Here is a 16,246-nt window from a genome sequence, read left to right on the forward strand (position 1 = left end):
AGGCACCGGCCCTGGTGTCACTGGGCCAACCAAGCAGCTACCTGCTGCCCCCAAAGAGCCCCCCCCCCCACTTTCCCCACTGGGGGGGCAGGCCCCTCCCCCCACCCTGCTGCATCCCCAGTGTCCGGACAGCTTCCCCCAGTGCTGGCAGGCACCCAGCCCTCTCATATACCCATCTCCTCCACACACCCCTGCCACACGCACACACACACACAACACCCCCCTCCCTGACAATCCCCAAGTTCTGGCCCTCCAATGCCCATCGCCCACAGACTTACTTGTATCCAGCTGCTGGGCTGCTCCCACCTCCCTGGCCTGGCTGCATGCTGACCACATGTGTGTGCACCCTGCCTCCAACCTCCCTCCACCCAGCCCCCAAAAGCTCCTTGCTAGGGCAAGCTGGGAAGTGCCAGGAAAAACTTTGAAGCTGAGTTGACCAAAATCCCAGACATTTGATCATATTCAAAAACAAGCAAACGAACAAAGATTTAGACTGAGATTGGAGGATCTAAAAAGAGGACATCTCCAGGAAAACCAAGACATATATGGTAACCCTCCCTTAATATAAATACCCCACCTGCTTCCCCTCCTCTGATGGCCCTGATTAAGCCTACTACTTCCCACCCAGCACCCCATATCTATGCTCAGTACCTCCACAATTACTTGTAGCTGCCCTCACTATCAGTCCTGGGGGAGCAGGCAGGGAAGCGTTAAATATTTGCTGCTGGGGCTGTTGCTCTCTAGGCCAGACACACAGGTTAACCCTACCTTCCCTGCTCTCCTGGAACAGAAAATGCAGGCAGTCACAAGTAAGTAATGCCTTGTGGGTGGTGAGATGCAAGAGGTAGGGGGAAATCTGAATGGGCAAGGTGGGAAAAATATATAAACACCAACCAAATCAGGCAAAGAGCAGAAATTATGACAACAAAAGCACATGCACATGACAGGCTTTTTGATTCTGCCAAGATGCAACAAACTAATGAAACAATATTAAAAATGAAAAATGGATAATGAATATTAAAAAAAAGTCCACTTTGGATTCTCTTTGGGCCAAGAGTGATTGGGGGAGCTCTAATATTCAAACCAGTGCATCTTTTTGTACACTAGAGAAACTCTGAGTTGACAAAATCTTTCTCAGACACCATTTTGATGGGGTCTAGGGAGCACTGAATAAAGTATTCTTTATCTAACAGGAAGAGGGATCCAATATCATGTTGAAAGTCTGAGAAATGTAAACAAGATAGGAGAACTAGGTGGTGTTGCTCTGCTCTTGTCTTTCCATCAAGTTAACTATTTTTAAGATTTTGCAGATGGCTCCATTCTTTTCTATGAACTTTACAGACAATTATAATGCCTAGTTGGTATTTTTATGTAGCTGACTATTATAAAACACCAGTTCAAGCATTGCTTGTAATAGCAAAATGATTGTCTTCATGACAGTATAGCATTTGGAATATAAACACAGGCGTAGGGAAACCTTTCTGTTTTGTTTTGGTTTGGTTTATTTTTTTTAAGAGATTTTTGCAGAGATATTTTAAAGGATATCATGGCATGGTTAAGTGTCCGCCATCTGACTTTAAATGTTCCCCAAAAGGATGCCGTACTAAGTATGCTGAGTTATGAGATCTTCTTTTGTCACTTTCTTACTAGCAACAGCAAGTATGTTCCTGTCTTTGGTACCTTGTAATCATCTCTAAGACTGTTAGATATAAAGAAAGGACAGGGAGGAAGAGGATGAGAATAAAATGATGAAAACTGATTTAGCTGACTTTTAAAAATTATATCTTCATATTTTCCCAAGCAGGAAACAACTGTGACCATCTGAAACCTGAGATCCTGCTCCTGCCTTTGTTTCAAGGTAATTTGCATCATCACAGATCCTCACAGGTGAGCCGCTCCATACCAGCTATGAACTGACTGCCCAGAGGAATTTTCCATCTATTGACTCCTCTGTGAAATCCTATGAAATATGAACTTTCATTTCTACCCAGGAGAACTTTTACAATCTTTTCTCCAGTGCCCGATGAAAGGTGTTTGTGCCCCAAAGCTTGCAATTAATTTTTGGGTTTTTTGCAAAAATCTTGTTGGTCTAATAAAAGATATCACCTATACCACGAGCCCTGATTACCATGATGAAAACTGCACATTAATGCAATTTAAAGTTTCTCCTGTCTCTGAAGTATTCTAAGTGTATCTCTGGAAGAGTTAAACTGAGCTGTGATTTTGGACCATGATTTTGCAAAACACAGTCACATGCAGTTTTAATCATGTAGTTAAATACATCCCATTGTAAGTGCATTGACCTTAATGGGAATGGATCATGTACTTCAAGCTAAGTATGTGCATAAATGCTTTCCTGAATTGGGAATTTAGGATACAAAAGTGCAGGCTATTTAACATGTTAATTTGCGAGTTAAAGCAGGAGAGAGATGTATCTGAAAACAAACTGTTGGCTGATGTTCAGAGGGCCTGAGCACATGCTAGTCTTACTGATATTGCATATTGCATCTTTTTAAAATCAGGACATAAATATGAGACTACTGTTCCCCTTTTCTTTGTAAGTAGATACTTTATACTTACAGCTAAGAGTAGACGATCTCTTTCAATTAAGTCAGCCAGTTTATTCAAAAGCCTTCCTCGTTCTGAAGCATCCATTGTGCGCCATGGAGACCCAAGCTGAAAAGCTGTTCTGGCTGCTTTAACAGCTTTGTCAATGTCCTCCTGCATAAGAACAACAAGGAGACCTTTCTGACTGATATTGATTGTTATCTGATCCCATTTTTTCTTATTTGTACTGCACCTAGAGTTTGCTACACATTATGGACAAAAAAAAAGGATATATTGATCCTCCCACTAACTGTGGACAGAAGTATAGCTCCCCACTGTAACAGAATATTTTGCAGGAAGCATTCTGAGTTACAAGGATCCCCTGGAACAAACAGAAGTTCACTGTTGGCTCCAGGGGGGACGAGCATGTAGCTGCTGGTTGGGAGCCGGCAGCCAGTTTCCCCAAGCAGTGGCCCCTCCTCCTTGCAAGGCTGCAAATTTTTCAAAATGGGAGGGGGAAAGGGAGCAGAGGGAGCTCGTTCTAGGGCAGGGGTCGGCAACATCCTGGCATGTGTACCATAGTGGCACGGGGAGACATTTTTCCTGGCACGCTGGGAGGCACACAAAGAAATTGTTTGTTTTTTCTAAGTTGCTCCTGTGCAGCCACAAGTCGCAGCACCACGGCAGGCACCGGGGCAGACCCAGAAGAACACAGGCAGGGAGGCTGTCTGTGCTCTACTGCCCCTCCCCGTGCTCCCAGGCTGCGCCCTCCAGCCCGGCTGGCCCCTGGAGGGAGCTGCCCAGGCAGTCAGATGTCCTGTCCCACCTGGAGCAGCACTGAAGTGCTGAGTGCTGGGGCCGGGCGGTTGGGACAGGGTCTGGGCAGCGTGGGGGGAAGTGCCACGGGCAAGCCAGCCTGGCCAGGCCATTAGAAAGGTGGGGATGGGTGGGAAGTGGGGGTTTCCCCGGGGCTCTGTGGGCTCGAGCTGTGGTGGGCGGGCAGGCAGGGGTGCCCCGTGGCACCTGTGGTGGGGCCCGGCCCAGCCCCCGGGGCCTGGCCTGGCCTGGCCCCCACAGCTCCTCAGGGATGGGCCATAGCCACCATGCACATGTGGGGATGCTGCCTGGCTAGGGCACGATTCCGGCCTCGTGGGGCTTCCCTCTCCGGGATCAGCCTCCCTGCACACTGGGCAAAGTGCAGGCAGGGAAGAGCTGTCCCTGGTGCAGGGGCCTGGGCACAGGAGACCCCTGGAGCTTGGGAACAGCCACCATGGCTACCTCAGCCTGCCCGGGTCCCAGTCTTGCTGACCCGCAGCTTCCCTCAAGGGGCCAGGGCTGGGGCAGACACTGCACAGAGCCTCTGTGCTGCAGGCTCCTGGCTGGGTTGGCCCTGAGCACCAGCTGCAGTGGCTGTTCCCAGAGCCCAGGGAACAGCTTGTGGCTGCAGCTTCCACTCACACTGTACCCAGCACACACAGAGACCAAGCAGGAGCCCCCTGAGCCTGGCGTCCTGCCCCAGCCAGGCAGCATCCCTTTGTGGGAAGAGTGGCTGTGCCCCATCCTCCGGAGCTGTGCAGGCTGGCTGGGCCCCGACTCCGGTGCTGCTGGGCCCCCCCGCTGTGGCCCGAGTAGCGGAGCCCTGGGGAGCCCCTGCTCCCCGCTTGACACCAGCTCTCTACTTACTGTAAAAAAAAATTAAAATTAAAAAAAGCAACATTAATGATTATTAATAGTATTAAATATGCAGTGCATCCTGTCATGTATCCCCTCAGTCCCAGTTTTGTTTTTGTGGCATGCCGGCACTCCGGCACCTTACAAGATAGATATTTTGGTTTTTTTGGTATTCCAGCCAAAAAAAATTGCCTACCCCTGTTCTAGGGGTTCCTCAGTCAGGGCTGGGGGTGGAGTGGGTGAATTGAAGCCCCCCCACCTCAGGAGGGCTACAATACATCCACCCCATCCTTGCCAGGGGAATGAAACCCCCCAAGAATGAGGTCCCTCTGCTCCCTTTCCCCCCTCCCATTCTGAAAACAATGACCAGCTGGCAGGCAATGCAGACAGAAGATACAGAAGACAATCTGTTTTGAAAGGTCTTCATCTGACCCCTCATGCAATAGGGATTCTGATTTTCACCTGATCTGCCATTTTTGAAGCTGTCTGCAGCCTACCCACGCACTTGTGTTTGATCATGGCTATAAACCACTTTCTGTGGCCAGATAGAAGTGACAATTTTCACCCTATCTGCACCCCAAGTGGTTCCAATTTAATTTGAGATACGTATATAATTTATTGTTGACTTACTGTTTCCCCAAACATTACCAGTATTGCTTGAGAAATGATATAAGAAATAGATGGATTCTCAAACCCATAAATACAAATATACTGTGGGACTCTACCTTTAATTTTTCAAACTTGGCCCCCACTTTATCACCTAATCATGTAATTTAATCTAAGTTGATGTTCAGGTAAATTACTGAGCTCACAAATCAGGTACCTGTAATATGGGAGCATTAAAAAAAAGAATAATTCTACTGACTTAACTGAGTTCAGGTTAAGTACCGTAAAAGATTTCATATGATGGTCATAAATGTGTTCTTTTGAAAACAGATCATCACCTTTGACTTTTATTAATACAAGGACAACATTTAAGCACCCTAGGTAATGGAGGTGTCTGATTAACTGCTCAAGTTTAAGATGCCAAGCTCAAGTACTTCAAAGTCCTTGGCTTTGCCCCTGCATTAAACATGTTAACTTGCCAACACCTCAACAGTTTTTATACCATAGCCTATTATTAATCACTTAGCTCTCACCACTATGAAACAATATACATTTAATGTCTGGAGTGTTATCAGTGTGTAAAGGGTTATGTAAAGGGTTACTGAGATTTTTTTCCAGGATTTGAAATGGAATTCAGTATGTTATTAAAAATCAGGTTTCCAGAAGAAGTAGGAATCACTGTGTATAACAGAATTTCTGCTTCGTTCATGCACATAATGTTAAGTAAACATGTACAAAAACTAAAATTTTCTGCCTTCCCTCCCCACACTGGAGAAAATCAAAAGTAATTCTATTGAAATTAACGTGAAGTTAAGCTGTTATGAAGAAAAATAAGGTTTAGTATTTATAACAGACATTGTAACTAATATTCAGTTATCATACTCCTTCAGAAGAGGACAATCCTGTCATAAAAGTCCAGAAGGCTACAGAACGAGTGCAAAACTGCTAGCTAGAACCCAAGCATTTCATGGAGGGTGTACACACCACAGATATACTGCATAGGACAAGTAATTTAGGAGCAGGATGAAAGAGTTAATGAATGATGAATTTGTAACTACAAGGTTCTATTAACAGTCCTTCCTAAAAGAGGAATGTGAGGAGTATTGAAGCTATCATAAAGCTAAAACATACCTCTGCTAAAGTTTTAGCCTTATGGAGGTGGAGAGGATTTTTTCCTTGAGATACTAATCGGCCAATAATGTGTATAACTCATATTAAACACTATTTTCATATCAGCTGAGAATTTGATTCAAAGTGGGCATACACATTGTCGTATACAGAAAAAAACCCTACATCCATCACATGGGTGTATGCAGTTTAACCAGACAAGGTTCTTTGGGTAGATGTGATCTCTTTTATTAGACCAACTAAATAGTTGGAAGAATTGTTCTTTGCAAGCTCTTGGGCACAACCACCCTTCTCCAGGCATAGGGAGAGTCTGTTTAACCATCGATTTAGGCCACAAGTTTGCTTGGTCTTATAAAATGAACGGTTGTGCATGATGTCTCCGTGGGATTATGTCCCAGTTCCTCAAACAGACAAGGGGCAAAACACAGCTGCAGGAGAAGATACCTATTCTACAAACATAAATTAGAGTTTGGCCGTTTCTATGCAGTAGTTTCTTCAGGTTGATGGCAGCAGTAGCCTTACATATCTTTTATTATGGTTCTGCCTTGAGGGATGAAACTGGTTTCCACAGCAGCATATCCCTGCATATTTTACAACCAACAATCTACTGATCTTCTGGCCTACACGTAAACCAATCACACGTATGAGCATCTAGCACCTCTGACAATGGGGTCACATATTTAAGTGCCTAGGTAAAGGTACACAAAGTTGCAAATGTTAATGTAAATCATTCAACAATTCTCTTATGATGTGTCTCACATTGAGCTTTGAATTCCTTGTGATTCTAATACCACACAATAAATCATTACATATATATACAAATAAAGTGCAGAGCTGGATGATTCTTGGAGATCTCAGAACAACAACAGTGTCTCCCTATACCTGAAGAAGGGTACTTGTGCCCAAAAGCTTGCAAAGAGCTTCGTTCCAACTACTCAGTCAGTCTAATAAAAGATATCATATATACCCAAAGAACCTTGCTGAGCTGGCTGATGGAAATGCAAACATTTTCAAGAAAACTCTCCCATGTTCTGCTGAAATTACAAAATCTCCTCCAAACATCTAGCCTGATACAAATGTCCCAATGCAACTATATTAAATTAATAATTAATCCTTTTTTTTTAAATTTGCCTAAACATTATGTGAGCTCCATAATAAAACATTTCAGTGGTATTCCCTTTGCATATATTATTTAGTACAGAAAGAACAAGAATAAAACCACAAATTATACTTGTAGAAATGGTGAGAGTTAAACTATCTAGTTTGAAAATGATACAAATAATATTCTGCAGGGATCTTTACTACAAGCTCAGACAGTTAAAATCCATAGAAATAGAAAACTAAAATTAAACTAATTAAGTCCTGTGAGCAGAAATTAAAATAAACAACAACAACAAAAAGTTTTCTCCTTAACCTGTAAAGAACTAAATTTAACATAGAAATCTACACTGAAAGAGAGGGCCAGATTTATGAGAGGGTTTTGTTTGGTTTGGTTTTACACTTGTTATAGATGTGCATTTACTTTATATCTCACTGACCATTTGTTAAATGAAGTAGTCCTGCTTTATTATTACTAGAGGCCTTTAGGATTAGTGACTGTAGCCTGACAGAGCCATTTAACTGAAAGGAAAACAGTTCCCACCCACATATGTGTCTGTGCTTTGTAATCTCCACTTGTTTTTTCCCCCTTAAATACCACTGAAAAGCAGTGTACAACCCTTTGTTAACTCCATTGTACACACAAATTAAATTCCTAAAATCTTTGGCTCATTATCTAAAGACTAGGCTCTGGAATATTACATTTACAATGACTGTGTAATTTACTAGATTTGTACATTTCACTAGGCAATTTAGTTAATAGCAGTTGTCATTACACATTAATCTGCAAAATTACTGGACAGAAAGCAAACCTGTGTGTTGAACAGTGTTATCTCTTCATTTAACAAGTTGTTAGATTGCTTGTAAAGAATAAAAGCTACAAGAATCCTGAATGGTATGTGAACAGTTGCAGGTCATGAGTAATTTAATTTGAGGATGATCAAATATCAGATCAATCTGCCTTGCAATATAACTGGATTTTTTTAAAGATTTAGGAGAGGCAGAGGGTTAGCATTTTATATCAAAGGTGCCTCTACTACAGTGAGACATAATTTACCATTAAGAATGAGGTTATGAAGTTCTTTGGCTGAGGACAAAAAGTAGAGAAGCAGTCATACAAGACCTTAGCTCCAAGTTACTATGAATGGAAAAGAACAAGAATGAAAATTCCAAGAGCTCCTCTGAGGTACTTGAAATCCTCATGAATGGCTTTTCCCAATAATAACTACAAACATTTGGGCCTCTGCTTATTATCATCGAGTTTATTGGAATCTGCTGGCATGCTTAGACAGAAGTCAAGCAGTCATGTTGTCATTGCCCCTGCTGCTGAGCTTCCCATTGCTTTATGGTAATCTGTTAGTGGCACGATTTTGAAGATACAAGTCCAGCATAAAATATTATGCATGCAGCAACATTTTATGGATTCTTGGTTGCATATTTTAGCATTTTATTTGATACCATGGATCTGGTATACTTATACATGATTAAGTTGGGATCCAAACATGACTTCTTGACTTCTGTCTAAGCATGACAGCAGATTCCAATAAATTCGATGATAATAGGCAGAGGCCCAAATATCTGTAGTTATTATGCTATAGATAATATGTAGACCTAAATATTACTTAATTTTATCTGGTTGTTTCTAGTTTACCCCATATATGATCCCAATTATTCTTTTCCTTCATGATATGTATAGCCTTTGAATACCAGATCCATGGTATCAAATAAAATGCTGAAATATGCAACCAAGGATGCACAAAATTTTGCTTCATGCATAATATTTTACCCTGGACTTATATCTTCAAAATCTTGCCACTAACAGATTACCATAAAGCAATAGGAAGAATTATTGGGATCATAGATGGGGTAAACTGGAAACAACCAGATAAAATTAAGGAATATTTAGGCATTCTACTGTCTTCTCATTTCATATTATTAAAATGACATTATCATTGCTATTGCATGGATAGAGGCCCTGCCAAACTTGGAAGTCACTGCAGTACTTTGAGATGTTATCATAATTTGGATAAATAATATGATTACAGTAGTGTGACTAAGATAAGGCAACCAGGGCACTAGCCCTAGTGCTGCCTTAAGGGGAGAGGTGAGAGGGGAAAAAAACGCTGCCTCTGTAGATGCAGAGCCACTCCAGCAGCAACAGTATCTGCTCCCAAGTCTTGCCTGCTGCCCCAGGTTCCCAGCTGCCTTGTTAGGCCTCTGCATGATTGTTTCATAGTTTCTCAGTGTAGGGTAGAGATGATGCTGAAGGCTTTCTATTCTATTGAGTTGCAAGGCAAACACTGTGTTTCTGCATTAGTGAATTTCTTGAAGGGTTTTATTACTCTTGAATGTAAAGGGCCAGAATCCCATCAAATCACATTCTGCTTACTTTGCTCCAGGAAGAAAATTGTTTTAACCATTGTCTGAAGGGAATAAATGGAATACACAGATTTCTGTTATCCCCCAACCCTTTGATCATAGCAGAGGATTATATTGTGATGTGGCTACAGTGCTGATATTCTATGGTGTTTTCCAGCTGGGTTCCCACAAGAGCCATTACCAGCCAGATAATTTAAAGAAGCCCCGAAGGTAAGTCTCAATAAGTACTGGACCGACCTCTGGCTATCTCAAGGTTTGATGGTAAAATTTTACAGGTGGTAGGCTGCAGCTCCCAAAGGCTCTCAGGACCCTAAGTAAGGCTGTTGGGGCCAGCACAGCTGCTGATCCCAGCCTTCCCTACCCCACGCGGGGTAACTTGCCACATAGGGATGGGCAGGGATAAGCCAGAGCGTGCATAGCACAGGCATTCCCTGGGGACAAGTAGCAGTGGTACAAGATGTGCCAATGCTGCTTTTTCCTGGGAAAACATATATTCCCACTCATCCGGATGCACCCTATAAGTACAAAATATTCTTAAGGAAGTATAAAACTTTTAATTTTTTTTCACTTTGTTACTAAATTCAAATGGACCCATTTACACACACACACACACACACACACACACACACACACACACTTTTATTTATATAAATACTTTTTCATAAGTGAAAATGGACCAATTTTGAGGCAAAATGGCTGTAGAAAACCATGAGGAAATTCTGCTCCCTAAGTAGTTTACAATACAAAGGCCTTGATCTGGTTCTTAATGAAATCAATTACAAAAATATTCTTGCATCAAAGACTCTCCTGGTGGAAATGAGTAAAACCTCACTGAAATCAGTGGCACTGCACCAGCTTATAGCAGCAGATCATTTGTCCTATTGCCTTTAAGGTGGGGGAGTGAATTGAAAGATAGCAATAAGATGGTGAACAGTTAAAAACTTGCCTTGTCTCCTTCTTCAACCTCACAGATTTTCTCTCCAGTTGCAGGGTTATAGACTTCAATTTTTTTGCCATTAGCTGAATCATGCCACTCATTATTTATAAATATCTGCAAGGAAGGAAGAAAACAAATGATGGAATACAAATTTAGTAGTTGTTATTTTTACACTTGCAATGAACAACCTATATAGTATCAAAAGAGCTATCCAATAATCTTTTCTTGTTTTAAGCCCTCATGTATCAAGTGGTATATAGACAATGTTCATTTTTGCAGAGAAATTAGAAACAATTAATGTGGAAATTTAAAGAGGCAAGGTTTTTTTGTGATGTTTTGTTTGATCAACTGTATGGTTGGAAGAGAAGTTTGATAAGCTTTCAGGCACAAACTGCCCATCCTCTGTTCATAAAAAGACATTTGCCTCTCATACATTTCCTAGACTATCATGGCTGCAACAACAACCTAAACAAAGCAGAAAAAATGAAGATTTTCATACTTAAACCTGGCTACTCTCATAGTTTGTCTATACACAGAAATCTATTTATGTTAGGGTAGTATGCGACTTTAAGGTAGAATTGTCTTTACGGATATTCTTACCTTGGAATAAAATTGTCTTGGTTTGAATTAGTTGGATTTACTTTTAGAATAAAAGTGCCTTATTCTGAAAAAAAAATTCATCATAAGTGGTTTACAATTATTCAACTGAAGGCACTTTTATTCTAGAATAAGATCATCCACACGTGGAATTAATCAGAATCCCTATTCCTGAAGAACTTTTGTGTCAACAACACCTTTTTAATCACTATCTAATAAAGGTAGGTATTTTGTCATAGTTTTGGCCCACATCATAAGCCATATTATTATATTAATAACATCAGGTTGTTTTAAATCCATGGTGAACGTACAAGGAAAGAGAAGGTGGTAACTGACCTGCACTTTTGAAACTGCTACTGCCATTGTGACACTGATATACTGCCTCACTTTGGTTGACAGGAAGATGTATGTTTTTGTATATTCTCCAATTATGCATTACTATTATACAGGGATCCCCTGGAGAACTGAGCTCTTTGATGCACAGGAAAAGCAAACTTGCTTCCTTCAAATCATGTACCCCTTTTCCAGAGCTACTATATTTGACTTTCAGAGAAGCCATTGTGCCACAGAGACAGGATCTGTCCTCTTACTGAAAACAGTAGACAGGCAAGTCATGTGACCTGTGATAATTGGGAGAGATCAGCTTTCTTGCATCATTTATCATTTCTTTTATTTCCTCTCCAAAAAAATAATAATTTTTTAATAAAAATAATTTCCTCTCCTTTCTGTAATGAAAGACCACACTAAAGAGCCACAGCCTTCTTAATGGTATCTGCAACAAAAAGGGAACTATTTAGGCATCAGGCAAGTGCCAGAAAATGTGATTTGCACACTTCTCTATTTCTAAGTCAGAGGAGAAAAATAAAGAGGAGTACTAATCTCTGTGATTTTTTCCTCCTCAAATCCTTCTGCCCATGGATTGCTGCCTCATTAGATACGATCCTAATGAAGATTATTGAAAAGCACAGAACAAATGTTGTTAATCTTTTACAGGAACTAAGAGATCCATTTCATTAAATGCAGGGGTGGATCCACAGATAAAGAAGAATTTATTTCTGGGTCTACTAAAACGATATAGTTTATTCTTCCTCGCCAAAACAATGTCTGTGCAATTATTATATTAATGTTAAAGATACATTGTACATATCATTAAAAATGCATGAAACAATATTAACAGTTTATTACAAAACAGTAAATTATTAGACTAACTTACATGCAGAAAATTATTGTGTATTATAATGTAAGTGTATGCATGTGTTTCAATTTTTATGTGCAGATTAGACAAACATTTGTTGGAACAGCATAGTCAGGGATATTCCTGTCTTGAACAGAAGGTTGGATAAGCCCATCCCTCTTTTTCCATGATTCGGTTTTAAAATTACTAAGCCAAATGTCATTTTCAGTTAGTTACATACTCTTGCCTATGCTTATGCATTGAAGGTCTTGGTGTGATGGTCACAGGACTCTGTACAAGCAGATTCATTTTAGACACCAGGATTTTATATTTTTCCCAACATACAGTAGTCTTTTTATAAAATAATATTAGAAGTATCTGCTAAGTGAAATCCTAACCACCTGCCTTTTCTACTACTGATGGCCTTATAGGATTATGGGATGTCTGACATTTTTAAGTTCAAACTCCTGCATTCACACAACCACATAACAACAGTCAATTCAGAAATACATCTTACCTTTGTTTAAGTTCAAGTGAATATGTGTACTAAGAAGAAATGTTGAAGGAATCATACTTCTCTCTGATTTCAGTTGTACTAATTAGCAAAATCACTTAGCTACGTTTTAGGAGAATGAAGACATTATGTGCTTTATATTTGTTATGAACTGTGTTAACAGGAAATCTTGTTTGAATGACTGAGGGCAGAAATGAAGAGAATTTTCTAATGATATACATAAACCATTGTTTCGGTAAATCCTAGCCTAGCAACCAAGGGGAGCTTTTGTGTTGTACTTCTGGAAAAGTATTTGTACTTCTGGTCCTGTAGAGTGAATGTCTTTCTTTGGTAAGCTTTAGTCACCTTCTTCAAAATACTATGAGTAACCTGTATTTCCCTAATCTGAACTCCATGCTTTTCAGTGATTGCAACAGAGTTACAAGATAAGGGGTCTTGCCATGTGATCATGCTTTTGAATTACAGAATATAAACTAAAATAGAAAGTCACATTGCTGGATAAAAATCAGCAAACTTCAGTGCTGATAATACTACTGCAATTTCTTTTCTCCGGGTCCTCAATGTGCATGTCAGCTATGAGTAACAGGTATTTATACACATACCTTTCTGTCCTGCGACATGCTGGAGATCTGTTGCTTTGGAGCAGACTTGATTAATCGAGTTTGCTCTACATGCAAGCTGAGGCAAACTGCGCTGCACTGCATGCAGTTGTATAAGCGGCGAAATGGGCATCAGTGCACAGAAAATGGTAGCAGTGTACTTTTGAACTAAAGCACCCCCAAGGTGTTTTAGTTTAAAAGCATGTCACCACCATTTTCTCAGTGCTGATGAGCATTTTGCTGCTTATACAACTGCAAGTGTCGCAGCTCCAGGTGCTTTTCAAAGCGCCTGGCGCTGCAGTGCTTCCATGTGTAAAAATGCCCTTTTTTCCATATATGGCCCATGGTTGACCATTCCTTCACAACACATCAGATATCCAACCCTTTTGTCTTTGGCATGTGTTCCTTTTTCTGATTGTATAGAAGTAAAGTTGGATTTGGGATACAGTTCTTTACTTTTATGAACTGGTCTTTAGATGGGAATTTTAATGCTGCTCCAATGTGATTAACTTTTGGACTATGCGGGCCAAATGATTAATTATTTGCTAATTAACTCTCATCCATCCTTGCCAGCTCTAATTTATTACTGTAATTTATTAATCTGTGGCATTTATATCACTTTCCTGCAAAACATATAAAACGCAACACAGATATACTGTGATATGACTGTTTTATCACTGTGATATGACTGTTTTATCACCTAGTCTGAATGCCTGTGTTGGATCCCTATGAGGTGTTAGAACAGATTAACATTTCCTCTGCTTACTTCCAAGAACTTTCACAAGAACTTCCAAGAACTTTCACAATTTTACTCCTCTCCTCATCTCTAGAAAACTATTACCATGTATCTCCTACCTTTTCCTGTGCTATCTATCCCCTTTGTTTGGAATGCCCTCTATGTCCTGGGTGACCAAACCTTGATATTGTTCATGTTTGTTAATCCTCAGCACCTTTCATAACACCGAAAGTGGGTTAATAGCATTAAAAAACACCAAACTAAATAGGGAAGGTATTCTTTCTTCTTTATTTGCTAATGGGTTCTTAATTATTAGCTTCTGTCCTCTAGATTTAAATCTTTTCATACAGAATCAAGCATATAAATAGCAAAGAACAACTAAGCAATTACAAAAAATGTACCATAGCTGGTATAAACTAAAGATGATCATACTGGAACATGCTGTATCATTGAAACTGCTGATAGCACAATCTAAAAACAGTTTCATACATTTCAGGGATTATGTATTCAATTTTAGCTTTTATACAAGGAAAAGGAGCAGAGTGTCCCACATAGATTTTTTATAGCTGGGACAAACACCATCTCATATAGATAGAAAAAAATGGTACAGGAAAATTCAGACATCCTGGCACAAATGTATATTTAAAAAGATAAACCAGATGGAATAGGTATTTCAGTATCCCATATTGAAATATCATAATCTTGACTTGTAGATGGGACTGTAAAGCACAAATAGTCCCTTACATGTACCAGCTGATTACATAATTGGCAAATGAACCCTTGGTATAAGTTTAACCCTTATAGGTAAGGTATAAATTAATCCTTTCTATAGGTAAATATTTGAATTTCTTAGTAGGTCGGGACAAAAACATCTAACCCAACTATGGTCTCCAAAGACACTATGAAAGTTTTAGGATGGACAGAGATAAAACTCTGAACTGTTCTCATTTGTTTTATTTTTTTCTCTGAATGTTATAGTCAGAAGTCTCCTTGACATACTGTCACCCAGTTCTTATATAAAATCTTTTCTAAAACCAGACAAAATGAGGATTTCAGGAATGGCTGCCTACTTTGTATTTTATTATTTGAAAATCCCAATTGAATGTTAGTAAGAGTCCTGACACAGTTAGTAGAACAGGATTTTCCCCATAACGATCTGTTAAAGAAACCACAGCCACTGTCACTGAACAGTCACCATTTACCTAGAGTTACCACCTAGTGGTATAAGAAATACTGCAGTTATTTTCTGTTGTGATCTTAGAGAAATTCTGACATCCTAAATACCATTGTGATCGTGAGGCTAAATAGCGAACTGTCTTTCATTGTAAAATAATTATAATAACAATTATAATACTTATTATAGAAATACAAGATCAGGGTGATGATGGTCATTCATCAGCACTAAAAACTTGTCCCCCTTTTGTGCAGAAGGCAACCAATTGCTGGGACAGTGAAGAACACACACACACACACACACACACACACACACACACACACACACAAAGCCAGGCCCTACTTACGGAGTTCCTATAAAACATTAGCATTGATGAGGCATTTTGAGGAAAACAGTGATAAGCTAACTGGAGTTCTGAGTAAAACTCAAAGTCCTGGTTTTAATATGATTTCAAGGTCCTGTTTGCTAAATTGGCTGGTTCATGCAACTGTAAAGACTGTTGCTTTTAAACCACAAGTAGAATTGTATAAAATAATCATTTTACATATTCACGGAAACGCAACACATTTTGGTAAAATGCTGTGTAAGCAGCATATAAGTTGGTCTAGAAGAGAAAGTAGGGAAAACATCATTTAGAAATACTTCCTATAATGGATAGAGGGCAAAAGCATAGGTGGACACATTGGGCATGTCCCCATGAGCGCGCACACGCAGTTTGGGGCCCTGCAAACCACACGTGCACATGTGCATGCATTCGCTGTGCTGCTCATTTGCAGCGCAGTGGGTGTTTTGGACACTATGAGATCCCAGTGTAAAATAAAAACAGCAGAAAAATCAGGGAAGTGTACATGGATGCAGCATGTGCCACCCAGAACTGGAGCCTGGCTGGCCAGGCTCCATGCACCCAGATCACTGCCATTGCAGCTCCGCAAGGCCCCCAGGACTCCAGGTAAGGCTCCTGAGGCCAGCCCCCAGCCTCCCCTACCCAACCTGGGCCAATTGCTGCATGCCAGAGCAGGGGTGTGCCTGGGGCCAACTAGCAGTGGGGAAAATATGTGCCATTGCTATTTCTCACTGGGGCAGCAC

At 40.4% G+C, this 16,246-nt stretch overlaps 1 protein-coding gene across 1 annotated transcript in view; it reads right to left on the reverse strand.

The window, feature by feature from the left end:
- ALDH1A1 (aldehyde dehydrogenase 1 family member A1) overlaps positions 1-16,246 on the reverse strand; it is a 54,474-nt gene that overhangs the window by 27,525 nt on the left and 10,703 nt on the right. Inside the window, exons 4-5 of the mRNA XM_014520064.2 lie at positions 10,376-10,480; positions 2,581-2,721 (exon numbers count right to left, since the gene is read on the reverse strand). Of these exons, the coding sequence (XP_014375550.1) occupies positions 2,581-2,721; positions 10,376-10,480 (246 nt within the window). The remainder of the gene's footprint in view (positions 1-2,580; positions 2,722-10,375; positions 10,481-16,246) is intronic.

This window comes from Alligator sinensis, unplaced genomic scaffold (assembly GCF_000455745.1).
Source record: "Alligator sinensis unplaced genomic scaffold, ASM45574v1 scaffold308_2, whole genome shotgun sequence".
NCBI classification, from domain to species: Eukaryota; Metazoa; Chordata; order Crocodylia; family Alligatoridae; genus Alligator; species Alligator sinensis.